This window comes from Vitis riparia, chromosome 2 (genome assembly GCF_004353265.1).
Source record: "Vitis riparia cultivar Riparia Gloire de Montpellier isolate 1030 chromosome 2, EGFV_Vit.rip_1.0, whole genome shotgun sequence".
Classification (NCBI taxonomy): Eukaryota; Viridiplantae; Streptophyta; class Magnoliopsida; order Vitales; family Vitaceae; genus Vitis; species Vitis riparia.
In genome coordinates this window covers 821,635-849,356 of record NC_048432.1, presented here as the reverse complement: position 1 = coordinate 849,356, position 27,722 = coordinate 821,635, and the positions used below count along the sequence as shown (strand labels likewise).

At 29.9% G+C, this 27,722-nt stretch overlaps 2 protein-coding genes across 2 annotated transcripts; both read left to right on the top strand.

Annotated features, from left to right (window-relative positions):
* The first annotated feature begins 3,849 nt into the window (after positions 1-3,849).
* LOC117929179 (methanol O-anthraniloyltransferase-like) lies at positions 3,850-5,688 on the top strand. Its single transcript, XM_034849424.1, has 2 exons — positions 3,850-4,357; positions 4,576-5,688. Exons 1-2 carry the CDS (start codon positions 3,914-3,916, stop codon positions 5,467-5,469), a joined length of 1,338 nt encoding a protein of 445 aa, XP_034705315.1. The 5' UTR covers positions 3,850-3,913; the 3' UTR covers positions 5,470-5,688.
* Positions 5,689-13,907: 8,219 nt separating this feature from the next.
* Positions 13,908-18,364, top strand: LOC117928444 (methanol O-anthraniloyltransferase-like). Its single transcript, XM_034848328.1, has 2 exons — positions 13,908-14,444; positions 17,120-18,364. The coding sequence occupies exons 1-2, from the start codon at positions 14,001-14,003 to the stop codon at positions 18,011-18,013; spliced, it is 1,338 nt and encodes a 445-aa protein (XP_034704219.1). The 5' UTR covers positions 13,908-14,000; the 3' UTR covers positions 18,014-18,364.
* The last annotated feature ends 9,358 nt before the right edge of the window (positions 18,365-27,722 follow it).

Here is a 27,722-nt window from a genome sequence, read left to right as displayed (position 1 = left end):
AAAATGTTTTTAGATGATTTAATTTTAGAAGTGAATTATATCAATACATAGTAGAAATTGAAATTTTCTTATATAAAAGGGTTGAAATGTATATTTACTTATTTTAGATGAAAACAAGTAGTTAAAAATTATATAGATTATATTTGAGTTTGGTTTTAAAATATTTTTTTAGTTTTTATTTTTAAAAATAATTTTTATTTTCTATATTGTCTCTTTTTGAAAAAACGTTTAATTAAAAAATGAAAACTATTTTTAAAAAAGAAAATTGAAAACCTTGTTTAGCACTATTTTTTTTATATGAAAATAAAAAAAATAATTTTATTTATTTATTTATTGCGTCACTGTACAATTGTATTACACTAATTGTACAAGAGAAATGTATTAAGTGTACAAAGGTGTACAAAGTTACCATTTGTGAAAGATTATAATCGATTATGAGTCATTCCTTTATTTTTCTTATCACTCATGTATTGTACACATATGTCATGCACTTTATTTAATTCCCACATGAAAATTCTAATACTTTTCCCAATAATGATATTTGGGGAAATTTTTTTTAACCTTAAGTCATTCACCATCTTCTCAACTAAACCATTGAAAATATGGTTAAACACTCCTACATGGACACATAACTTAAGAGAGATATGAAATTTGTGTCATTGTACAAAGGTATTACACTAACTGTACAAGAGAAATGTACTAATTGTACAAAGGTTCACAAGATTACCCTTTGTGAGTGATTTTAATCGATTCTAAACCACTTTTTTTATTTTCCTTGTCACCTAAAGATTGTACACATATGTCATGCACTTTATTTAATTCTCACATAAAAATTCCAATATTTCCCCCAATAATGATATTTGGGGAAAAAAAAATTTGATCATAAGTTATTCACCATTTCCTCAACCAAACTATTGAAATATGATTAATACACCTACATGGACATATAACTTATAAGGGATATGAAATTTGTGTTATTGTACAAGGGTATTACACTAACTATACAAGGGAAATGTGCTAAGTGTACAAAGGTATACAAGACTCCTAATAGGTTTTGTATAATTTTTAAACAATTTGAGTTTGACATTAAGATGATTATTAATAGTTTTGTTTTGTTTTGTTTTTTTTTTGTTTTTACCAAACTATGCCTTTAAGACATTCCCTACAAAAATTAACACATAGGAAATAAAATTAAAATCAATCATGTTTGAATTGTTCATTATAAGTAAATTAAATGAAATATATATTTTTACAATTTTGCCTTTATAAACATAATTTTATTGTTATCAATAGAGACTAAAAAAATCATATTTAAATGGAATTAAAAATAAACAAAAATTATTTTTATAACATTTTTATTTTCTTAAATCATTAATTTAAAATTTGAAATTAGTTTTAAAATTAAAAATATTTGTTGTAATTATAGTTTTGAAGATTTCATGATTTTTATCTTATTACTTTGAAAAAATTGCTTTAAGAAGAAAGTATTTATTTTAATGGTTTTAAATATTTAAATTTTTATTAAAAAATATTTAGGATTAGTGTGGATAGCAATTAGGTAATTTTGGAATGGAGAAATTTTGAATATTTTGAAGACTTTAATTTGGCCAATTACCCTATTTGCACTTTCAAAATTATTGGAAGATTGGTAAATTAGTCTTAAAAATATTGTCTTCTTGATTAATATTACATGTGTTTGTTTACATTATTTTCAAAATAATATGAGAAATAATAAACACCATGTGTCTAATTTGCAAGTTAGAAAAAAAAAAATAATAAAATTTTATGAGGTATTTAAAAAGTATTTATTATATGTTCTATAAATTTGAAAAAAAATAATATTTGATAATATCTAATTTACAAGTTAGAACTTAGAACAAACAAATAATACTAATATTTTATGAGGTGTTTAAAAATTATTTAATATATATGAGAAATAATATAAGCTTGAAAAAAGAATAATATTTGATGAGGTATTTAAAAGTTATTCACTTCAAAAATGCATTTGACAATAATAATTTTTAACCATCTTTCATGTTAATTTGATGAAGAAAAATGATTCTAACTTGGTTCAACTATTAAATAGGTGAGAGAAGGGTAAAAGAGTTAAAGAGAGAATGAGAAATGTGAGATGATTGATTAGTTTTTTCATTTAATAGTTAATGGTATTTTAGGGATTTTTTAAAGACAATATCCTTTCTCTCAATTTCTACTATTTTATTGGGTTTTGAGTTTAATTATGAGTGATATGAGGACCTTACCTCAATTACCCAATTTAGTTGGGCTGAAAACACAATTCTCCCAAATAAAAATGTGTATTTCCATCCATAATGCCTAAAATAATAATAATAATAACCTAAATTTAGAAAATTTAAAATTTAAACCTAAATTTATAAAATTTAAAATTTAAATTTAACATATAATTAATTAATTAATTAAGATTTGTAATTAGGATTTTATGTAGGTTAGATATTACCTTCAATTATAAAAGTATTATCTTTTATCCGTAGCCTTTGAATAGAAAGCTAAATTATTTTTATATTTATGATTTTTCTTTCTTTCAAATGTTTAGATGGAAATACCATATAGCATCCAAACTTGAACCATTGATAGCTTAAGACTTGTTTTAAAATTTTAAAAATTATTATATAATATTTTGTAAAATAAATGTTTGTTTAAGAATTAAGAATCTAAAATATTTTTGGTATATTTTTTTTTTTACATTTTTAAACATATTTTAAAAATAATTTTTATATGTAATGTTTTATTTTTAATTATTCTTTATATCTATATAATTATATTTTAAAGTAACTTTTAGAAATAAGGAAAAACAACTAAAAAAATATTATCTAAAAATACCATATTTTTATTTTTGAGATTAGGAGTTTTTTTTTTAAAATTTTTTGATTGTCAAATTTTTTTTTAATAGAAATCTGTTTTTGAAAACAATTACCAAATTGTAATTTAAAAAATAAAATTAACAATTTTTTAACAAAAAAATCAATAATTTATTCTAAAAAGTATTACTTTTTAGAATAATTTTAAAATATTTTACTCTAAAGAATATTTTAAAATTTTAATTTTTTTATATTTTATATTAATATAAAATATTTTTATAATAAATCAAGAAATTATTTATTATTTAAGGTTTTTAAATAAAATTTTATTCTTCAAAATGATTACAAAATATTTTTATTTTTATTTTTGTGAATTGTGTCCAACTTGTTGATGCTGAATCAACTAGAATTAGATCCTCATTTGTTGTGCCACAGAGAACTTCCACCCAACAATAGGGGATTGAGTGAGCTTTTTCCCTACACAAAGGATGTTCGGGCACACCCCTCCGAAACTTAAGTTAGATACAGGTGGGTTAGAACCTTTTGAGAGGAGAGTGAATAGGCTCGCTTTAGCTCGCGTACCTAGGTTATATTTCAAGATGACTTTTTATAGTGCTTAAGAGGGAGTAACTGTAGTGCTGAGTTGACACTTTGACTTTCACCGCAATGATGACTATCCTGTAGGAGGCAGGACAATCATTACAGTTTAGGGTGACTGGCAGGTGCCGTCAAATGGTGTGTCATGGTGTAGTCGCTCGTCATTTCAACCTATAGGAAGTATAAGACAATGTGTACCAATCCATTGACATGGACGTAAGGATCGGAGAAGATCCCATCAGTCATTCCTATGTCCAATGGAAGTCATTTCACGTAGTAGGGAGGACTTGAAGGCTTGCTGGAAGACGTTGCCCACTTAGGGAATCCAATGCCATTTGCTGAGGGGAGTGATAAGTGGATCGACACGTGGAGGAAGATCCCCACACAACTTTCACTGATTTCTTTTTTTTAAATAACAGCTCCTTCAGCCACCGAAGCAAAACCATCCATAAACCCTCCATTGATTTGATCACCTGCAGATGGCAATGGTATCACCGTTATCATTCTCGGTGACCCGATGTGACCCACGGCTTGTCGCGCCTGCAAAACCTACGCGGCGCGAGCTGAAACAACTCTCAGACATAGATGACCAAGGAGGGCTTAGGTCTCAGGCTTCCATGATATTCTTTTATCGAAACAGTCCTTTAATGGATGGAAAAGACCCTGTAAAGGTGATTAGAGAAGCGCTAGCTAAAGCGCTTGTATATTACTACCCGTTTGCAGGTAGGCTTGTAGAAGGGTCTAATAGGAAACTCCTGGTGGACTGCACCGGAGAAGGCGTCTTGTTCATTGAGGCTGATGCAGACACCACACTCGAGCATCTGGGCGATGCGATTCAGCCGCTTTGTCCATGTTTTGAGGAGCTTCTATACGATGTTCCTGGATCCGGAGAGATCCTTGGTTGCCCTTTGTTGTTAATTCAGGTCAGCAATCTTTAATAAACATGGATAGAGATTAATTGTGATAATATAGATGGGGAAAAAGTTCCTAAAGTTATACCGGAAAAAGTTGCAGACAATATAAAGAAAAAGTTTCTTACCTGTATATGTGTATGCACTCCTTTTAGCCTTGACGAGTTTTAAAACCGCGAGGACATTTCGGTCAGAGGGATTAATCTTTATCTTTGTTTTAACATATGTAGGTGACGCGTTTGAGGTGCGGAGGGTTTGTACTTGCACTGCGCCTAAACCACACAATGAGTGATTCCCCCGGGCTGGTGCAGTTCCTGAATGCTGTCAGCGAGATGGCCAGAGGCGCAGATGTGCCACCTGTGCTGCCCGTCTGGGAAAGGGAGCTCTTGAATGCGCGAAATCCGCCCCGTATAACATGTATGCATCACGAATATGAGGAGGTACACGACACCAGGGGTACACTAGGGGTTATGGATGATCATAATACGGTTCACCGATCTTTCTTCTTTGGCCCTAAAGAGATAAAAGCCCTTAGAAAGCGAATTCCCCAGACCCTTGGTCCATGCTCTACATTTGAAGTACTAACAGCCTGTGTATGGAGATGCCGCACGGTTGCCTTTGGGGTAGACCCTGATGAGACTGTCCGTGTTTCATGCCTAACGAACGTGCGGGGCAAACGGGGTTTGCAGTTGCCTTCTGGTTACTATGGCAATGCATTTGCCAACCCAGCTGCAGTTACAAAGGCCGGAGAACTCTGTAACAATCCACTGGGATATGCAGTGAAGTTGGTGAAGAAGGCCAAGGCTGAAATGAGCGAGGAGTACATAAGATCAGTAGCAGATTTTATGGTAATTAAAGGGCGGCCCTCCTACACACGTACAGGGAACTTCATCATTTCTGATAACACCCGGGTTGGCTTTCAGGAGATTGATTTCGGGTGGGGGAAGCCCTTATATGGTGGGCTTGCTAAGGCCATGTCTATTATTAGCTTCTGTCTGCGGTTTAGAAATAGTAAAGGAGAGGAAGGGGTTGTTGTCCCGATATGCTTGCCCCTTCAAGTTATGGAAAGGTTTGGACAGGAGGTAAAGAGAATGATCGCAGAGGAAGTTGCATCCAAGCTCTAAATAAAATATGAACGTACGTACATTGATATTGTCAGAGTATTGTTCCTGAGAAAGGGTTTTGAATTTGATGGAAGAGAAGGACCTCAAGTACTCTGTAGTAGTTATTGTAAACCTTCTGGCTTAAATGGTAGATAATCAATGTGATGTGTGTGGTAATCCTGTTGGATTGCTCAGAAATTATCATCTATTTCAAACCAAGTCTTTTTGTTTTTTTCTTTATTTTCCTAAAACTCCAATAAACCGTAAAACTCCACTAAACCCTAATTTGATTAGAGTTTTGGTCTTATCATAGCAGTTGCTCAGTTTTCCCTTCTCTTTTTGGTGATTGCAACTTTAAAAATTTTTCTCTCCGACAGATTTGCTAATAGCTTACAAGTATAAATAGAATAGAAAGAAAAAAATTACTGAGAAAAGCTGTGGATTTCATACAAGAGCTTCTATATAGATTGCAACCCTAAGGATTTGATTTTGTGGTTATTATATTTGTGGGGACAACCACTTTAGGAGTATGGAAAATGCATTCAATTAAGACCCTCCTTTGTCTCACAACCTGTCACTTGGCAGGCAGCTTCTTGTACTATACCATCAATCACTCAAATTGTTACAAATGCTTTTAAGAATATTAGTCAAGCTAGTTCTTTGTATTTACTTAATTATTTGTTATGTGATTATGCTTCTTATTATCATTTTTGTGTTTGTATAATCTCACAATTTATTAAACCCTGACTTGTTATGATGGAAATTGTCTGAATTCAATTAGGAGCTAGGTTCAAAAAGTTAATTGAAATAAAACTTAATATTATTATTCTTTCTATCTAAAAGTTTTGCAAAAAATATTATAGGCTTAATTTCTACTTCCACTAAGGTTAAAGAATTCCTTGTTTGATAGAATAGTAAGAAGGTGTTTGATAAAACTTAATATTTATTATTTAATGATTTAAGTTGGTTTTAAGTTAAATCATACTTAAGTTGTTAATTTAATTAAAACTTGTTACTTAATTTTTATTTTAAGTATTAAAGTTGTTTGATAAAATTAATTTAAAACATATTTTAAATTATTAAATTGACATATTAATTATCTTTATAAATTATCGGTAGAACAAAGAAGGTTGAGTAACGTGGAGGTTGGGATTAGTAAAAGATATCATGGAAGTAACTAGAACAAATATGAGTAAAAATGTAAAATAAAGATGTGAATTTAAGAATAAGTTAATTATTTTTATTTATTACTTCAAATTATTTTTTATTTTAAGCCATACCATTAAGTAAACATATTTAATTTATTTAATGACTTAAATTGATTTATTAAGTAACTTTAAGTTATTAAATTGATAAATTAAGTTATTAAATTGATTTATCAAACACCCATTAATTTGCATATAGAATACAATTTTAGTATAGATGGATATGAGTTTATCCTTTTTCCAAAACCAGAACATAAAATCAAAATTTTGCCCTCTTTTCCCCATTTTATTAAGAACTCACTAACAGAAATCATACTGTCAACATAGAAAAACAATGAAGAAATTGTAGTTTACATGGACCTTCTTGTCTCATTTTCTGTGAGTATTCATCCTTCAGTAAAAGAAGTAGAGGTCAAATTCTAGCTAGAAACCAGTTACATTCAAAATCTCCTATCCAGGAATTTCCTAGTATATATCATCTTTAAAGTAGAGACTCACCTAGACATAACATTACGTTTGCATGAATCACTGAAAAACTTCACAAGACTTTGTGAAGAACACTTCCAAAGTCCTCTAATCCAACACTTTTCAAGTGATGTCTTCTTCAACGCTTCTATAGACTGCAATATCGGTGTATCCAACACCTTCCATCTTATCAAGTAGTCGTTCAGCATAAACTTCCATCTTATCAGAAATCATGGAGCTCCTCACATCTAATTTGTTTATATTTTAGTATTATTATTTTTATTTATTTATATATTTATTTAATGATCCAAATTTAATCATATATTTTGGTGTCCTAGATCCCGATCCATGTAATAAGGATGGATTCAATAACTTAAGATTTCGAAACCATTAATCTAATAATGATATATATATATATATATATATATATATATCTTCATTTCCTATTTATGTATTCCTTTGTCTTATTTATTTATATTTTTGTATTTAAATTTTATTTATTTATATTTTTATTGAAAAGATTGAAATTAACCATCTAAACCTAGATTCAAAAGTTATAAGTAGCTTATTATTTTCCGGATGGTAAAGATAATTTATCTTATCTTTTAGATAGATGAGATATCTTATCTTTTAGATGGAAGAGATTGGTGGTCTCTTTGATAGGAACAATGGGAGTCACATCAACATAATGGTAAAACAGTGAGGAATCTAAAAAGGACATCAAATTCAAAAGCCCACGGACATCCCTTGTCTCCCATTATCAACCACTAAAAGTAAAAAGGGAAAATTATGTTTTCAATCTCGTGTAGGCTTGATAATTAAGGTAAGGTCCTCTAACCACTTATAGATGATAGACTTGATAATTAAGGTAAGGTCCTCCAACCACCCATAGATAATAAAGATATGAGATAGTAATTGACAAAAATACCTATTTAATTTATTTTTGTATTTGTTCTACGACTCTTCACATGTCACTATTATTTTTTTATTTAACAATTTTTGGATTTTTCATTATTTTTTAAAACTCTTTTATAAATAATTGAAAAATCATTATTATTTTTTATTTTTAAAATATAAAAATAAACAAAAATTATATTAATGATTCAAAGACTATTTTGGAAAATACTTTCTAAAAAAAGATTAATTTAATAAATAAAAATTATCTTTTACATTTTAGAAGTAAATAATTTAATGATTAAAATAATGTTTAAAATAAATATATTCACTATTTTAATTTCTTTTATACTAAAAAGTATTTTAAAGTTTTTTTTTACTATTAAAAAATAAAAAGTTTAATTTTTTTTTTTAATTTTCTTCCTTCTTTGTTTTAATAACTTTTTGAATATGACTTTTAGTAATAAGTTATATGAAATGTTACAAATTTGTTTATTAAGGATTTCTTTAATGATTTGAATTAATTGAAAATTTATTAAAATAAGAAAAAGAATTTCAAATATATATAAATACTATAACATATTTTTTCACATAAAATTTGGTCATAAGAATTTAAAAAAATTGTAGAATAAGTCATATAAGTTTCAAATATATATATGTAAATACATAAAGACAAATTTAATTGACAATAAAGGAAATCCCTTAGATAATGTTTTAGATTTTTTTTAAATAAAAATAAAATTATAAAATCTTATCTAATAATAGATCTTAATATTATACCATTTAAATTCATTATATTCATAATATAAATGATAATAAATAAAATAAATCATTTACCATTGAAAATAAATAAATAATCTTAACTAGGTAGCATGATTGAAAATAAAATCATTATAAAATCTAACCAATAATGAAAATATCGATTTTGACAAATATATCGATAACTCAATTTTATAGATCGAGAAATATTTTGACACAAAATATAGTTGAGACAAAATTTTGAAGAATTTTTTTTTAAAAATGATATAAAAAGTAATAATCAACATTTTAAAATTGTCTTATTGATATATTCAACAATAATATCCCGTATATGAGTAAAAAAATATGAATTTTATAATTATACATTAATTATTAAACTACATTAAATACCCACTTGAGGTTTCTTTGATAGATGAGATAAAGATTGGTGGTCTCTTTGATAGGAACAATGGGAGTCACATCAACATAATGGTAAAACAGTGAGGAATCTAAAAAGGACATCAAATTCAAAAGCCCACTGACATCCTTTGTCTCCCATCATCAACCACTAAAAGTAAAAAGGGAAAATTATGTTTTCAATCTCGTGTAGGCTTGATAATTAAGGTAAGGTCTTCTAACCACTTATAGATGATAGACTTGATAATTAAGGTATCGTCCTCCAACCACCCATAGATAATAAAGATATGAGATAGTAATTGACAAAAATACCCATTTAATTTATTTTTGTCTTTGTTCTACGACTCTTCACATGTCACTATTCTTTTTTTATTTAACAATTTTTGGATTTTTCATTATTTTTTAAAACTCTTTTATAAATAACTGAAAAATCAATATTATTTTTTATTTTTAAATTATAAAAATAAACAAAAATTATATTAATGATTCAAAGACTATTTTGGAAAATACTTTCTAAAAAAATATTAATTTAATAAATAAAAATTATCTTTTACATTTTAGAAGTAAATAATTTAATGATGAAAATAATGTTTAAATAAATATATTCACTATTTTAATTTCTTTTATACTAAAAAGTATTTTAAAGTTTTTTTTTACTATTATAAAATAAAAAGTTTAATTTTTTTTTTTAATTTTCTTCATTCTTTGTTTTAACAACATTTTGAATATGACTTTTAGTAATAAGTTATATGAAATGTTACAAATTTGTTTATTAAGGATTTCTTTAATGATTTGAATTAATTGAAAATTTATTAAAATAAGAAAAAGAATTTCAAATATATATAAATACTATAACATATTTTTTCACATAAAATTTGGTCATAAGAATTTCAAAAAATTGTAGAATAAGTCATATAAGTTTCAAATATATATATGTAAATACATAAAGACAAATTTAATTGACAATAAAGGAAATCCTTAGATAATGTTTTAGATTTTTTTTAAATAAAAATAAAATTATAAAATCTTATCTAATAATAGATCTTAATATTATACCATTTAAATTCATTATATTCATAATATAAATGATAATAAATAAAATAAATCATTTACCATTGAAAATAAATAAATAATCTTAACTTGGTAGCATGATTGAAAATAAAATCATTATAAAATCTAACCAATAATGAAAATATCGATTTTGACAAATATATCGATAACTCAATTTTATAGATCGAGAAATATTTTGACACAAAATATAGTTGAGACAAAATTTTGGAGAAATGTTTTTAAAAATGATATAAAAAGTAATAATCAACATTTTAAAATTGTCTTAGTGATATATTCAACAATAATATCACGTATATGAGTAAAAAAAAAATATGAATTTTATAAGTATACATTAATTAGTAAACTACATTAAATACCCACTTGAGGTCTGTTTGATAGATGAGATTGAGATTGGTGGTCTCTTTGATAGGAACAACAGGAGTCACATCAACATAATGGTAAAACAGTGAGGAATCTGAAAAGGACATCAAATTCAAAAGCCCACTGACATCCTTTGTCTCCCATCATCAACCACTAAAAGTAAAAAGGGAAAATTATGTTTTCAATCTCGTGTAGGCTTGATAATTAAGGTAAGGTCCTCTAACCACCTATAGATGATATGCTTGATAATTAAGGTAACGTCCTCTAACCACCCATAGATAATAAAGATATGAGATAGTAATTGAGAAAAATACCCACTTAATTTATTTTTGTATTTGTTCTACGACTCTTCACATGTCACTATTCTTTTTTTATTTAACAAATTTTGGATTTTTCATTATTTTTTAAAACACTTTTATAAATAACTGAAAAATCAATATTATTTTTATTTTTAAATTATAAAAATAAACAAAAATTATATTAATGATTCAAAGACTATTTTGGAAAATACTTTCTAAAAAAATATTAATTTAATAAATAAAAATTATCTTTTACATTTTAGAAGTAAATAATTTAATGATTAAAATACTGTTTAAAATAAATATATTCACTATTTTAATTTCTTTTATCCTAAAAAGTATTTTAAAGTTTTTTTTTACTATTATAAAATAAAAAGTTTAATTTTTTTTTTAATTTTCTTCCTTCTTTGTTTTAATAAATTTTTGAATATGACTTTTAGTAATAAGTTATATGAAATGTTACAAATTTGTTTATTAAGGATTTTTTTAATGATTTGAAATAATTGAAAATTTATTAAAATAAGAAAAAGAATTTCAAATATATATAAATACTATAACATATTTTTTCACATAAAATTTGGTCATAAGAATTTCAAAAAATTGTAGAATAAGTCATATACGTTTCAAATATATATATGTAAATACATAAAGACAAATTTAATTGACAATAAAGGAAATCCCTTAGATAATGTTTTAGATTTTTTTTAAATAAAAATAAAATTATAAAATCTTATCTAATAATAGATCTTAATATTATACCATTTAAATTCATTATATTCATAATATAAATGATAATAAATAAAATAAATCATTTACCATTGAAAATAAATAAATAATCTTAACTTGGTAGCATGATTGAAAATAAAATCATTATAAAATCTAACCAATAATGAAAATATCGATTTTGACAAATATATCGATTAACTCAATTTTATAGATCGAGAAATATTTTGACACAAAATATAGTTGAGACAAAATTTTGGAGAAATGTTTTTAAAAATGATATAAAAAGTAATAATCAACATTTTAAAATTGTCTTATTGATATATTCAACAATAATATCACGTATATGAGTAAAAAAAATATGAATTTTATAAGTATACATTAATTAGTAAACTACATTAAATACCCACTTGAGGTCTGTTTGATAGATGAGATTGAGATTGGTGGTCTCTTTGATAGGAACAACGGGAGTCACATCAACATAATGGTAAAACAGTGAGGAATCTGAAAAGGACATCAAATTCAAAAGCCCACTGACATCCTTTGTCTCCCATCATCAACCACTGAAAGTTAAAAGGGAAAATTATGTTTTCAATATCGTGTAGGCTTGATAATTAAGGTAAGGTCTTCTAACCACTTATAGATGATAGATTTGATAATTAAGGTAACGTCCTCCAACCACCCATAGATAATAAAGATATGAGATAGTAATTGATAAAAATACCCACTTGATTTATTTTTGTCTTTGTTCTACGACTCTTCATATGTCACTATTATTTTTTTATTTAATAATTTTTGGATTTTTCATTATTTTTTAAAACTCTTTTATAAATAATTGAAAAATCAATATTATTTTTTATTTTTAAATTATTCTCTTTTTATCATCTCCTTCTACTTGTTTATTCATAGTCCTCTTAGGCCAAAAATCCCATCTCTAATCGCTTTAAAGCCACCCAATTTGGAACTATTTCATGCCCATGGTGAAGCCTGATGATGTTAGTACAGTCATGATTCTTGATGTGTTAGCTTGGAGTTGGTTGTTGTACCTTTTTATTTATTTTTTATTTTTTAAATAATAATACTTGAACCCAAGACATTGTGCTAATGATTACGAGTGTGCTTAACTTTTCTGATGCGATCTCAATTCCCACGTTTCTTGAATTTGATTTTATATTAAAGGTGTTTCTTGAAAAGTGATCTTTTATAATTTAAAAAAAAGAAAAAAAATTTATACTAAAGTTTTGTTCATAATTCTACAAATTTTAATATATATTAAAGGTGTATGTTTTTAATTTTAATTTGACACATTCTATATAAAATCAAATTGAAAAAACATTTTTAATATAAATTAAAATTTATGAAATTATGAAAAATGCATTTTCAAGAGATATCTTTAATATATATTTGATTTTAATATAAATTCAATTTTTTTTAATTATAGAAGTTGTCTCTTAAAGAGACATCTTCAATATAAAATCAAATTCAAGAGACATTTTTAATATAAATTAAAATTTATGAAATTGTTGAGAGTGTTTTTTAAAGAGACACCTTTAATATATATTAGATTATGTGAAATTATGAACGATGTCTCTTGAAGAGACATTTTTAATATAAATCTAATTTTTATAGAAGAGACACCTTCTATATAAAATTAAATTCAAGACACGTGGGAATTAGGTGTGCTTAAGAAAAGTTAAAATATAAAATATATTTTTTCGACCTCTTCATCCTGCATGTACAAAAGTGTGATAGAATTGAAAGTATTCTTCAATCAACGTATTTTAAAAAACTTCATACATTTATATATAAAAAATCCCCTCTACATCCTACATGTCAGAAAGTGCCATAGAATCAAAATTATTTTTCAATATAGGGTATTTTAAAAAATAATTTTTAAAAAATGAGGGTCTACATGCATGATCCTTAATTAATATAAATATTGTAAAAATATTTATATATATATATATATATATATATATATATATATATATATATATATATATATATATATATATATTTTTTTTTGTAAAGATCCAAAGAAATTAAAAATATTTGTCTGAGTATGCCATTCAATGGCCTTCCAAACGAATTGAACGATTGTTGGAAAAGAATATTGACTTATGGGTCGTTAGTTTTAGAGTGCATGTGGAACAAATTATTTCTTGTAGTTATAGTTCTCCTGTAAAATATTCCACTCTTTTCTTAGTTGGAATAGTGACGGCTGCAACACTTCAACCACGTTATCTATTTAAGCGCCAGATGTATTCGCTGGGAATTTGTACAACCCTGTCCAGGAAGCAAAACCACCCACAAACCCTCCCTTCATCTTCCTTTCTTTGTTTCTGATTTCATTATCAAACAGTTGATCCATCACCTGCAGATGGCAATGGAATTACCGATATCATTCTCGGTGACCCGAGGCGAGCCACGGCTTGTTGCGCCTGCAAAACCTACGCCGCGCGAGCTGAAGGAACTCTCAGACATAGATGACCAAGAAGGGCTTAGGTTTCAGGTTCCCATAATATTTTTCTATGGAAACAGTTCTTTAATGGATGGAAAAGACCCTGCAAAGGTGATTCGGGAAGCGCTAGCTAAAGCGCTCGTTTATTACTACCCGTTTGCGGGTAGGCTTGTAGAAGGGTCTAATAGGAAGCTCCTGGTGGACTGCACCGGGGAAGGCGTCTTGTTCGTTGAGGCTGATGCAGACACCACACTGGAGTATCTGGGCGATGCCATTCAGCCGCCTTGTCCATGTTTTGAGGAGCTTCTATATGATGTTCCTGGCTCGGGAGGGATCCTTGGTTGTCCATTGTTGTTATTTCAGGTCAGAAATCTTTTATGGAAATTGATATCTAGATACGATAATATCCGGATATTTTAGGTTGTGTATGGTTGTCCTTTGTTGTTAGTTGTGTATGGTTGTCATTTGTTGTTATTTCAGGTCAGAAATCTTTTATGGAAATTAATAATAATAATAATAATAAAGCCATTGTCCAAATAAAAATAAATAAAATAAAATTAAAGTGGGTGAAAGCCATGAAAGAAAAAAGGATAGAAAAAAAAAAGAAAGAGAAACGGAAGATGGTAATAATAATAATAATAATAATAATAATAATAATAATAATAATAATAATAATAATAATAAAGCCATTGTCCAAATAAATAAAATAAAACAAAATTAAAGTGGGTGAAAGCCATGAAAGAAAAAAGGGTAAAAAAAAAAGAGAAAAGGAAGATGGTAATAATAATAATAATAATAATAATAATAATAATAATAATAATAATAATAGGGTATAAGGAAAAAAGAAAGAAAAAAGAAAATAAGAAAAAGAAAAAAATTAAAGTGGGTGAAAGCCATGAAAGAAAAAAGGGTAAAAAAAAAAAAAAGACAAGAAGAGAAAAGGAAGATGTAATAATAATAATAGGGTGTAAGGAAAAAAAAAATAAAAAAGAAAAAAAAAATTGAAAGTAGCATGAAAGCCATTGTCCAAATAAAAAATAAAAAATAAAAATTAAAGTGGGTGAAAGCCATGAAAGAAAAAAGGGTTAAAAAAAAAAAGGAGAGAAAAGGAAGATGGTAATAATAATAATAATAATAGGGTATAAGGAAAAAAAAGAAAAAAGAAAATAAGAAAAAGAAAAAAATTAAAGTGGGTGAAAGCCATGAAAGAAGAAAGGAAAAAAAAAAAAAAAAAGGAAAGGAAAAAAAAAAAAAAAGAAGAGAAAAGGAAGATGGTAATAATAATAATAATAATAATAATCATAATAATAATAATAATAGGGTATAAGGAAAAAAAAGAAAAAAGAAAATAAAGTTGACATAATCCTCAAATGCTTAGCTATGATGTGTTTGGGATTCATGACATATTGTTTGAATTTCAAAGTGAGCACTCAAAACCTAGTGCAGATGTCAAACCATAGGCGATCTTGAGTTTATTCTACATGTCATGGATAGTGAGGCAATTCCCAAACTCTCCTATTAAGTCACTATGGATGCTACTCAATATAGTGAAATGTGCACAATAGTGTCTTTTAACCCAAGAATAATAAGCTTCTATATCGTGATGGTGTTGGGTTGAATTCCTTTCTTTGGGTTGGATCTTGGTATTAGTTAAGGTTTCTAAGACCTCTTGTTCATTTAACAAGTATTAGATTTTTCTATGCCACATATCATAGTTATTGTTGACTAATTTTTCTCCTTCAGTCAAAGCAACATCAATGCTCTTGGTAGCTATTTCACTACATTTATTGCATAGATTATGACATTAACATACATTTCTCAATTTCAAATTAATTAACCTATGATATTCTTGTAAACATAATGAGAGAAAATTTCACAATGCTCATAATTTAAAATTTTAATTTTAATTTATTTTAAAGATACTAATATCCCTTAAAAAAAGATATACCATAATAGCAATGAGATAATAATAATAATGAAAAAACACATTCATCCATAAGTAAAGTCCAATTTGAATAATAATGGACAAAACAACTTTCATAAACAATTGATATGAAAATAAGAACTACATGCATAAAGAAAGTGTAGAAAAATAATCCATAAATTTAATAACCCTATTACCAATTTTGTTAATGAATAGGGTATCCCTTGAGTTGAGCTGCACTTTTGTGCCTGCATGTTTGGGACTAGAATTTTGGATTATTTTTGCATTTGCAAGCCTGGGCCTATACTTTTGGATTGGGCCTATGTTTTTGGACAATTCATTTTTATGTTTGCATGTTTGGACCTACACTAGCCTCCACTTTTGGATTGGGTCTATGTTTTTAGGCAGTTCATTTTTGTGCTTGAACACCTAGGCCTGTACTTTTGGATTAGACTTGCACTTTTGGGTAGTCCATTTTTGTGTTTACATGCTTGGGCTTGCACTTTTTGGACTTTCAAAAATTTTTTAATATTAAAAGTAATAATAAAAGATTTTCATTTAATGGAAGCAAATATCTATTTATTTCAAACAATTTAAATATTACTAAAAGATGAAAACAAGTTTTATTTGATTCCATAACAATGTACAATAAAAAATAAAAATATAGTCGGAATAAAATACCTGTAGAAGGTCACTGTACCTTGAATTAAAGTCCCTAGTTGTTGGTAGCTTCCTTCTTCAAAGAAATGACTAAAGAACTTGATTCTAGATGTAGATGGACACTAGAAAGAACATGATTGGTATAAAATAGTGGATATGGAGAAGCTCAAACAATTTGAAAAATGATTATTGAACTCACCAATAATTGTACGATTTATAGGGAAACTTATTATTGAAGGATAAGACTTTCAAACTTAATGAAAAATTGTCTTCGTTATGTTTTTACCAATTTAATTCAAAAAAATAAAATTTAAATTTTATGGAATCTTATCTATTTATCCATTTCATTTTCTTTAACCCGCATACGGTGTACAATGAATTAAAAAAAAAAAAAATATCATATTCTAACACAGATTAATCATGATTAATGGTTGTCTTTGTTTAACATATGTAGGTGACGCGTCTGAGGTGCGGAGGGTTTGTTCTTGCACTGCGCCTAAACCACACAATGAGTGATTCCTTCGGGCTGCTGCAGTTCCTGAATGCTGTAAGCGAGATAGCCCAAGGCGCAGAAGTGCCATCTGTGTTGCCCGTGTGGCAAAGGGAGTTCTTGAATGCGCGGAATCCACCATGTATAACATGTAGGCATTATGAATTTGAGGAGGTACACAACACCAAGGGCACACTAGGGGTTATGGATGATGACAATACGGTCCACCGATCTTTCTTCTTTGGCCCTAAAGAGATAAGATCCCTCAAGATGCGAATTCCCCAAGCCCTTGGTCCATACACCACATATGAGGCACTAGCCGCGTGTGTATGGAGATGCCGCACAGTTGCATTTGGTGTAGACCCTAACGAGTTTGTCCGTTTTTCAAGCGCAATGAGCATGCGGGGCAAACGGGGTTTGCAGTTGCCTTCTGGTTACTATGGCAATGCATTTGCCTACCCAGCTGCAGTAGCCAAGGTTGGAGAACTCTGTAAAAATCCTTTGGGATATGCAGTAGAGTTGGTGAAGAAGGGCAAGGCTGAAATGAGTGAAGAGTACATAAAATCACTGGCAGCTCTTATGGTAATTAAAGGGCGGCCCTTATATACACGCACAGGGTTCTTCATCATTTCTGATAACACCCGGGTTGGCTTTCAAGATGTCGATTTCGGTTGGGGGAAGCCCTTATATGGTGGGCTTGCTAAGGCTTCTTCTCTTATTAGCTTCTTTCTGCGGTTTAGAAACAGTAAAGGAGAGGAAGGGATTGTTGTCCCAATACGGTTGCCTCTTCCAGTTATGGAAAGGTTTGAACAGGAGGTAAAGAGGATGGTTGCAGAGGAAGCAGTTGAAGTTCCATAAAAGCTTTAAATCCATTTTAGATGTTGTCGTAAATCTTTAGTAAAATTCAGTACATGCTAGCTTAAATGTGATAAGCCATGACGTTCAGCTAGAGGTTTCAAACCAAATCCCAAATATTTGGGAGGAGGTTGACGGGAGACGCAAATGGGAGGTAGCGACGTAGTGCATGGGAGTGTCGTGCATATGTGCATGGACTTGGTCGCTTGCAATTGCTCATTTTATGTCACTTGTATTTCCGTTCGTTATGCTACTTTTATTCTGTTAGTTATGCTTTGTGTTTATGTATGTGGTATGTTTGTTTTTATGTGTGTTTAAGTTCCAATTGTTAGTTACCAGCTTTTCTTTTTTTTCTGGTTTCTTGTACATGGCTTTGCTTATTTAAAGTAGTCGTAGTTATCAATGGAAATAAAGAAAATCATTTGTTATCCAAAACTTGCGGTACTTTCTCACCCGAAGAGAAACAATTTACTTATCATTCTATGTTGGGACCTATCAAAATATTAGATGGTCAATGGGATGAGGAAGAGTAGACTTGTAAACTCTTTCATTTTTGCTCCAATGATGGCAAAATTTAAAAGAAACCGAGCTCTTTTACAGGTAGAGATTGTAGTAAAGGGCTCGAGCTTAGCTAAATAAACTTAACTCAAGACTGATTACATGTATTGCAACCTCTATGATGTGTGGTAATCTTATTAGATAGCTCAAAATTTTTAATCCATTTCTTTACATTTACTTAATGATTTGTTATCTGATCTTACTTTTTAGTATCACTTTTGTGTTTGTATAATATTCTCACTATGGGGCTAGCACTTATTGGACGGCTTCTCCTCCTACAAGGAATGAGTGAGCAAAAACACAAACAATCAAAGTTTCATGAATGCTCCGTCATAATATATCAAAGCAGTTTCATTTATTTATTTGTTATTATTATTAATTTTTTGATATAGAAAAGGTCGAAATCAATATATAGTGGGCACAGTGACCACATTAAGCTTATGTTTTGGTAAAATCAAAGGTTTATCTTTTGATTTTCTTCATGCATATGTGCAATAGATATCACAATTATTGATTTATAAAATCACAAAGAAAAAACAAATGACAAAAAACCATGCATGGCATGCTCTGTAAAGGGGCTAAGAACCACAAAGTTCGCTATAAAAGTTTTTTTGTCCCCTTTCTCCATTCCTCATTCTTTCCAAAGGGTGGTTATTGTTTTACAAATAAGACAATACAAAATCTTGTGATGTTGTGGACAACATTAATCAATTTTATTGGTTTATAAGTCGACCCAGAGGATGAATCACAATGATGTTGTGTTCACTAACTAGAATGTTGTGATGAATTATATATCATTATCGGTTATGATTAATATTATTAATTCATAGCATAATGATTTTAATGAGCACGCTTCTTTGTTTCAGTAACACCAACTTTAACATAAGGGACATTATCATATTTACCATAATTGAATGGTTCTAATTTTTCAAATTGAAATGAACAAATTCTTAATATTTTTGCTATCACAACTTATATTTGATGCTTTGAATTGAGGAATCTCCTTTGCCTTTCAATAATGGTACATCTAAAGGAGAGGCACTCTATGAAAAAATGCGTGCATTTTGATTAAATGAGTTTCATGATTATAAAAAATAAGATTGATAAAATTTTTAAAGGTTTGACTCCTAGTAGAGAAACTCATCCCTATTTATTTATGTATGTAATTACATATAATATTAGAGCAAGATATCGTAAGTAATTATTAGTAAAAAAATTGTAAAATGTAAATGATATTAACATTGTCCTATTGAACCTACTAATGCATAGTTAGCTACTTTGCATGTCAAATGACTTAAATTCCAAAATTTCTTCTTACACTCTTCTACAAAAGAAGACTTCCACACTTCAACTCCATCCCTAGCAACCTTGTCATCCAATTTATGTCATTCGTTGGACCCAACAGACTCTAATAAAGCACTATGATGGTCTGCAAGGTCCCTTAAAGAATTTGAAGATGAAATGGTAGGAACATTAGTTATAGGCTTTGCAACTTAATGATGATTTTTTCTTAAATGGCTTTCAACATTTTTTGCTGGAGTTTACCTCTCCTGCATTCATGCTAATGCTATGCTGCCATGTGACGAGGGAAGGATTTCAATAGAGAATAATTAAGGATTTGTGCTTGCAACAACTTATTTATTTCTCAATATGTCTTATCAATTCGTGATTGTATGATCTGGAACAATAATAAATTAAGACAAATACAAGTACATTGTTGGTTAACTACTGCCTTATATAATCTAATACATTTTTATGTAAAAAAGGAATATAATTATAGGAATAGCATGACCTCCATAGTATCAGTGGGACGCAGGTTCCCACGTGAAACATTGTTGGTATCCATTACAAACCTGGATACACAAACACATAGTAAAACATGTCATATGAAATGAATGCCTAAGTTAATGTAAAACTTAATTCATATGTTGATGGTATATAATTTAACCAACAGTGGTACTTTAAATAAAAAATAGTATTACTTTAGCATGAAAAGGGTTGTCCCTTGGTTACAAGGGTTGGGTGCCACAACAACGTCCAAATCATGTAAAGTACCAATTCAAACCAAAGCCTAAGTTAGTCTAAAGCTCAACTCGCATGGGGCTGACACATCAATTAGCCAAAAAAATAGTTTAAGCCACAAACATTGTTACTATAATCCAAAAAAAAAGTGTTACTTTAACATGACAAAGATTGTACCCTTGGTTATAAGGGTTGGGTGGCATGCCAAGGTCCAAATCATGCAAAGGAACAACTCGGACGAATGTCTAAGTCAATGTAAAGCTTAATTCATATGACAATAGTACATCATTCAACAAACAGTGCTACTTTAAGCTCAAAACACTATTACTTTTTTTCTTTAATTATTATTATTGCAAGGGTTTTACCCATGGTTTTAAAAATCGGACCGGACCGGCTGGTCACGGTTCCAATCTGGTCCAATCAATTAGACTGGAAACAGGTTGAACTGGGATCGGACCGGCTAAACCAATTGTTTGATCGACGAACTGGACAAACTGGCCGGTTCACTCTGAACCGTTCGATTTGATTCAAATTTTTTTTCAGCATCAAAACGGCGTCGTTTTGGAGGATATAAAACCTCATTCTCCAAACCCTTCCTCTCCAAACCACAGTTGCCGCTTGCTTCCTGGTCCACCCCCAACGCGCTGCGACAGGCTCTCATCGCCAACCATTTCACCGTGCAAAATCTCTCTTCACCAGCTATTGCAAGATCACCGTCGCTTGAATCCCCTCTTCCTCGTCACATCGTTGCAAGCCGACAAGCCACCCCTTACCATTAGAACCCCGACTGTAAACCCCCCTGTGTTGTAAAGCCATCCCCTCCCAACCTTGCCTTCATTCAACCCCTGATACTGAAGATTTGATCCGAAACTATAGGCTAAGGGAGATTTTTTTTTTTGCTAGAAGTGGAATCATCAATAACCAAAGGAAAAAGTGAACTGAATGGTGAGAAGTTAGGACTCTAAGCAAAGATCTTTGTGGTAAATGCCTTGTGCATTGAGTGGAAAAAAAATTGCAGTCTTTGGTAGAAATGAAAGGTTCCAGATGGCAATTTGTAGAATGCTAAACACAGCTGGATGGTTTCTTCTGTTTTGCATATTTTTGGATGAGGTAAGTTACTGGGTTTACATGGATCAAACAAGAGTGAGAGATTGATCTTATAGGAAAGTGATAGTTGGTCTTATGAAGAGAAGTATGAAGTTAATGATTTAATTTGGAAACTAAGACTGATGGTTGGAAGTTGGAACAGTGGAGATATATACGAATTTCCAAGTATCTTTTTGTATGGAAATTCACCTGGTAGGCTAACTTGAGAAAGCACTGGGATGTCTGATTTATATATGATTTTCGAGGTTATGTTGTAGGCCTTTCATGGATCGGTATTATGACTTGTGGACAAATGAGCGAAGGATGTGATTGGGTGAACTGGAAAAGATAAGAGGTGCTAGCGTCAGATAATAAAGAAAGTTGAGTTGTTCACTCTACTTCTTTGTTGTGGGTATGGGAGATCAGTGAGATGAAGTACAAAAGCGGATTATTCCGTTGTTTTTATCAAACGTGGACACTTCCAAACTTGTGTTCGTTGTATTATGCTTATGTGCATAATATTTTCCATTTTTGTTTTTAAAATTTTAATTTTTATGTTTTATATTTAATATCTTAATATTTAATTTCTTATTTTTTTGTATATTATAATTGTAATGATAGGTTTAATATTTAAAATTTTCATTTTTATTTTATTTATTTCACATTGAAATTTTAATTTATTGAAATTATTGAAAATATTGGGTTATTGACATTTACAGATAAAAAAACTTTATAAAACAACTCAGTAGATGTTAATAAAATTTAGATAGAATTTATTATTTTTATTTTTTAATTTTAATTTTAGTAATATATAAAAATATATATTTATGATGTCATCGGTTCGACCATTGATCTGACTAGTGAATCATGAATCGATAACTTTTTTGGTTTGATAACCGGTCCGATTCTGAAAACATTGGTTTTACCATTTCTTACAAGGGTTGGGTCGACCGGTTGAATTATCTTCTATTAATCCCCTCTCTAAGTTACAAGGTTTACATTGAAAGGACCAAGTCATGCAAAGGACCAAGTCAAACTAAAGTCTAAGTGAATTTAAAGCTCAACTCACATGAGGTTGGTTCATCATTCAACCAATAGTGTTACTTTAAGCCAAAAACTATGTTACTTGTACACTATAATGGGGTTATACCCTTGCTTACAACAGTTGGGTCAATTAGTGGAATTGCATTCAATCATTCTCCTTTCTAAGTTACAAGAATTGCATACAATTATTCTTTTCTCTACATTAAAGCTCATGTCACTCCAAAGTCAAAATGATGAAAAAGACCTATTCAAACTAAAGCCTAAATCAATCTAAAGCTCAACTAACACCATAGTTCAAATTACACTAGGGCCCAAGTGAAGCCAAGACAGATTCATGTCAACAACCAAGTTGTGTTAAAGCCTAAGTGACATCAAGTTTGAAGTCATGCCAAGTTGTAAATGACACTATGGTTAACTCAAGCCAAAATTCCAATACAAAGGAAGACAACTCTTAAACCTAAATCAAGTTAAAAGATTAAATTAAGCTCAAGTCATCCAAGATCATCTTTAAGACTTGATTAATAACTAGGAAAGAAAAAACTTAGGGGATAAAGTATAAATTGTACCGACATCCTTATTTAAATCACTAAAAATGTTATTTCACTACCATTCTTATTCACATCACTAAAAAGCTAATTTAACTACACATCCTTCTTTTAATTAATGTGATTTTAAAATTTAAATAAGTGAAAATGCATACTCCACCCACAAATATGACTTAATTAAGTGATGATTTAAAACACATCATTTTCAAAATTGTTCTAACAAACACAATAAGTAGTAAGTAATATTGTAATTGGGAGAATCATGCAAAGGTGCACTCTTTCGAAAGCATAGCCAAATTGAGAGCCTAAAAAAGGGAGTTTTATGCAAAGTGCATTTTGGGGAAATTAATCCCTTGATCATGCACTATAATAGTAACTTCTTTCATTTTTAATTAAATGTCTTAAAGGCTCCACTTTTGCCACCACTTCTAATTTACTTTCTTATACTTTTTCCTACCAACCAAATGGACCGAGAAAGGTCATAGTTTACAAGATCTTTGCAAAACACCTAATTGTCCACAATTCAAATTTTTTCCATAACACCCATTGCTATATAAATTAACTCACCTATTCCAAATGAAACCAATATTTTTGGAAAACATACCAATTACAATGTAAAAATTAACTCTTGTTAAAATCAGTTTTCAATTTAATGACAGGTGATGAAAGCCCTAATTCCCTATACAGAAAATAGGACAAAAAGAGAAATTTGTCTTTGTAAAAACAAAAAAAAAACCATAGATTTTAGGATGAAACATCCTCTATAAACTCACCAATAGATTTTGCAATACTTATTCTACATTGAACAAATGTTGCTAACATTTTATAAGACCATTGCTTTTTCTAGGCCTTCTATCTTTACCCTAATTAACAACGATACAATTAGGGATTTAAATAAGGGGATTGACATTTTTTTCCCACCAACCTGATGTCAAACCCATGTGAAATGACTTTAAGTAAGGATGGAGAAATAGGCAGGGATATGCTCTCAAATTGTTAGAGGTTAGGGCTCTAATAGGGGTTTATCTTTTGTGGGGGTTTAATTTTGGATTTACTTTATATTTACTAATTTTGGTTTTCATTAATCTATGTTTAATTTAGGTTTTATTGTGGTTACCGATAGGGGTTAAGTCATCTTCCTTGCCTTCTTTTAAACGAGAGAGTGATGTATACAACTAGAGCATGACGTGGAACTTGCTTAGGTAAAACCTCCTTATGTGGCCTTCTTTGATGTGTGTTTTCTTGATTGGACGGTATGGGTAGCAACCCATCTCAAAGCTAGAGGGTAGTTACAATAGTGAACAAGAAGTTACTATTACAGTGCATGATTCAGGGATTATTTTCCCCAAAATGTACTTCTTATGAAACTCACTTTTTTAGCTTCTCAATTCATCTACATTTTCCTAATAGAACACCTTTGCATGATTCCTAAAATGAGCATAAGGTTAGGTAATGTATAAAATACTAAATCAAAAAGTATAAGAATACAATCCTCCATTAGGGCACTTTCCTAACACCTTTCAAACCACTTTCTTTCAAGTTTTGCATTCTTCACTTCGTGGATTCTCTTTAGAGTTACTCTAAAGCCTTATTACAAGCATTCAACTCTAACAATGACCATAATCTAGAGTTAGTGAGAATCGATATAGAAAAATGAATTTCTTTGCACATAATTGTTAGGGACACATATGAGTCTTCATTCACATAATTGGCTCTATGGTGAGGAATAATTAAAGACTATTGAGAATGTTGAAACAAACTTATGTATTTAATGCTCTAAATGGACATGTCTGTGTCATTATATTGTTTAAAGCATGTTGTGTGATCATTAGGCCATAAGTCGCGTATGCATGCATACCTCTCCACTCACTTCTATTACAGGATTGCTCATGTTCACTTGTGCAAACTGACTTTGCTCATGTGTACTTGTGCTTGTACTTTGGATTTCTTTGTTTGAGCAAGCTACTTGTTTTTCTTGAATGAACTATTTTATAACCTTCACTTAGCAAAATTCTCCAATTAGATCTATCGATGTACCTTTCCCAATGTTCATTCAACTCTTATCCATGTCTTCATTAACCTTCTTCAAAATTGATTTTTGAAAATAACCTAAAATATATATTTTTCTTCTTTTTTTCTATATTTTTCCCCTAAATTACACACACTAGGTCTAAAATGAGACATCGAGTGTACTCAAGTTAAAAAGTTATTATTAACACCCAAAAACATGATAAAATTGTTATTTCGAAAAAGAAAAGAAAACATAATTTTGAGTGTTAATCATGTCTTAGACCAGGTCTATTGTTTTTCATTTTTTTTATATTTTTCCCTAAATTACACACACCAACTCTAAAATAGGATTTAACATATATTTAAGTTAAAAAAAATATCATTGACACTTAAAAGCATGATAAAATCCTTTTAAATGTGTAAAAAAAAAAAAAGCATAGTTGTGAGTGATAAACATGTCTTAGGCCAAGTTTGCAATTTTATTCCATTAATGTTGCACCAAGTCTAACATATTTTACTTTTAAAGGTCTTATCACTTATAATAACCTTTGAATAGCTTCAGAGTTGATTTATATTCAAGGTATGTATACTGTTAGCCCAAGGGTTCTCCTAATCGGGTTTTGATGATAACAAACCATGGTTAAGTGACTAATTGGTTTAAATGTTTAAGAATCTCAGGTATAAACTCGAAAATTCATCAAAGGACCAAATGGATACAAGATCGAGACGCTTGGAAGACTTGTGATCATAGGAAACTAATGTAAGATGAATGCATGAGTGCACTTAGGATTTTCATACGTTTCATGCATCTTAGAAAACTCGGTTTATTCTTTAAAACGTCGATTTCATTAAAACCCGAGTTTTTAACTAATGTACCTTAGGCAAAATGTTTTATAATTGACTTAATAATTTACCTAAAGACTTTGCCTAAGTGTTAGAAAAGAAAGGAATAAAAAAAAATAGGTTTTCGGGGCCAAAAAGGCTCAACCGGTCGAGGCTATGCCCAACCGGCTCAATCGGTTGAGGAACCAATCGATCGGTTGTGGTCATCCGGTCAAGGACCAGTCGAGGAAGGTCAAAAACCTTCTCTCTCTTCCAGTAGCCTTCTCTTCTCGGTCGAGGTGTTTCTCTTACCGGTTGAGGTCCGGTCGAAGACCGGTCGAGGTTTGGTTGAGGCAACGGTAACCTGTCATGCATTAAATGCTCCAACAGCTAGTGAACTGGTCGACCCCTAGCTCGACTGGACAAGGTTACCTTTTGCTGTATTTGACTCCCGAGCTTAGAAACCTATAAATTGAGAGCTCTACTTCATTTATTGACAAGAGAACACTTGCATTAAAAGTCAACCTACCTGTTCTTGATCAAAAAGCTCTCATTTCCTTCATAGTGCATTAAATCACCACTTGCATATCCTTTAGTGCACTCTTGTGTGTCATCCTAGCTTTGTCTTATATTTGAGCCATCCTTAAGCTAGGTTGAGTGATTATATCTTGTAACAATCTGAGTGTTAAAGCCTTCAAGAGGGTTGAATCTTGAAGAGGTTGTGTAAGAGCCCATTGGAGCCGAAATCCAAGTGTAAGAAGATTGGAAGCTTGGTTGAAGCTTCAAGTTAGTGGAACCCTCACTTGGTTAGGAGGTTGAGGAGAGTGGACGTAGGCAAGGAAGTGCCGAACCACTATAAACCCGAGTTTGAATTCTCTAAACTCTATCTCTTTACTTTGCTTATATTGTGTTTGAATTTGTTGTGATTGAAAAGATTTTAAAAACCCAATTCACCCCCCTTTTGGGTGTTTTTCTTAACTAAGCATAACCTTTGTTTTCTCATATACGTTTAAGGTAATTAGAGCATAAGGAATGACAAGGACATGAGTAGTAGATGAAATTTTACTAAAATTTTTTTTTTAAAAAAATGGAGTCGATTGCACAAATTAGGGCATTAACCTTTAAATGTCATGTATAGGGCTTTCAAATGTCCAAGGACAATCAAATGTCCTACTCAAAGATGTTTAAAAGTCTTGTTAAGGATGTTCAAATGTCCTTAATAACATTCACACATCCCTTTTGAGGCATTTAAAATATTAGGTCATTTTTTTGTGCAATTTTCAACTCTTTTAGATTTTTGTTCTCTTAGTGATATTTTGTTAATATTACTTATAAAAGTTCTCTAAAATTGTTTCATAAGGTTTAAATATAAATACAAGATTTTCCTAACTTAGAAGAGTTGTACAAGATCATAACCAACCTCTTTACCCTATTTTTCCATTTTTTAAGTTTTTACGACAAATATTGAAAGGGGTTTACTAAAAATAATGATGAAATTGATTCACTTACTTTAGCATAGGGTTGAGGTATCTGCTAAGGAGCATGAAGGACTATGTTAAGGATATGAAGGATTATGTAAGTTCTAACGGGTATAAGAACCCTATAGAATGAGAGCATCTAAATCA

Coding starts and splice junctions, on each gene's coding strand:
- LOC117929179 (XM_034849424.1), top strand. CDS start 3,914: ATGGCAATGGTATCACCGTTATCATTCTCGGTGACCCGATGTGACCCA. Junction 4,358..4,575: donor GCCCTTTGTTGTTAATTCAG/GTCAGCAATCTT, acceptor TAACATATGTAG/GTGACGCGTTTGAGGTGCGG.
- LOC117928444 (XM_034848328.1), top strand. CDS start 14,001: ATGGCAATGGAATTACCGATATCATTCTCGGTGACCCGAGGCGAGCCA. Junction 14,445..17,119: donor GTCCATTGTTGTTATTTCAG/GTCAGAAATCTT, acceptor TAACATATGTAG/GTGACGCGTCTGAGGTGCGG.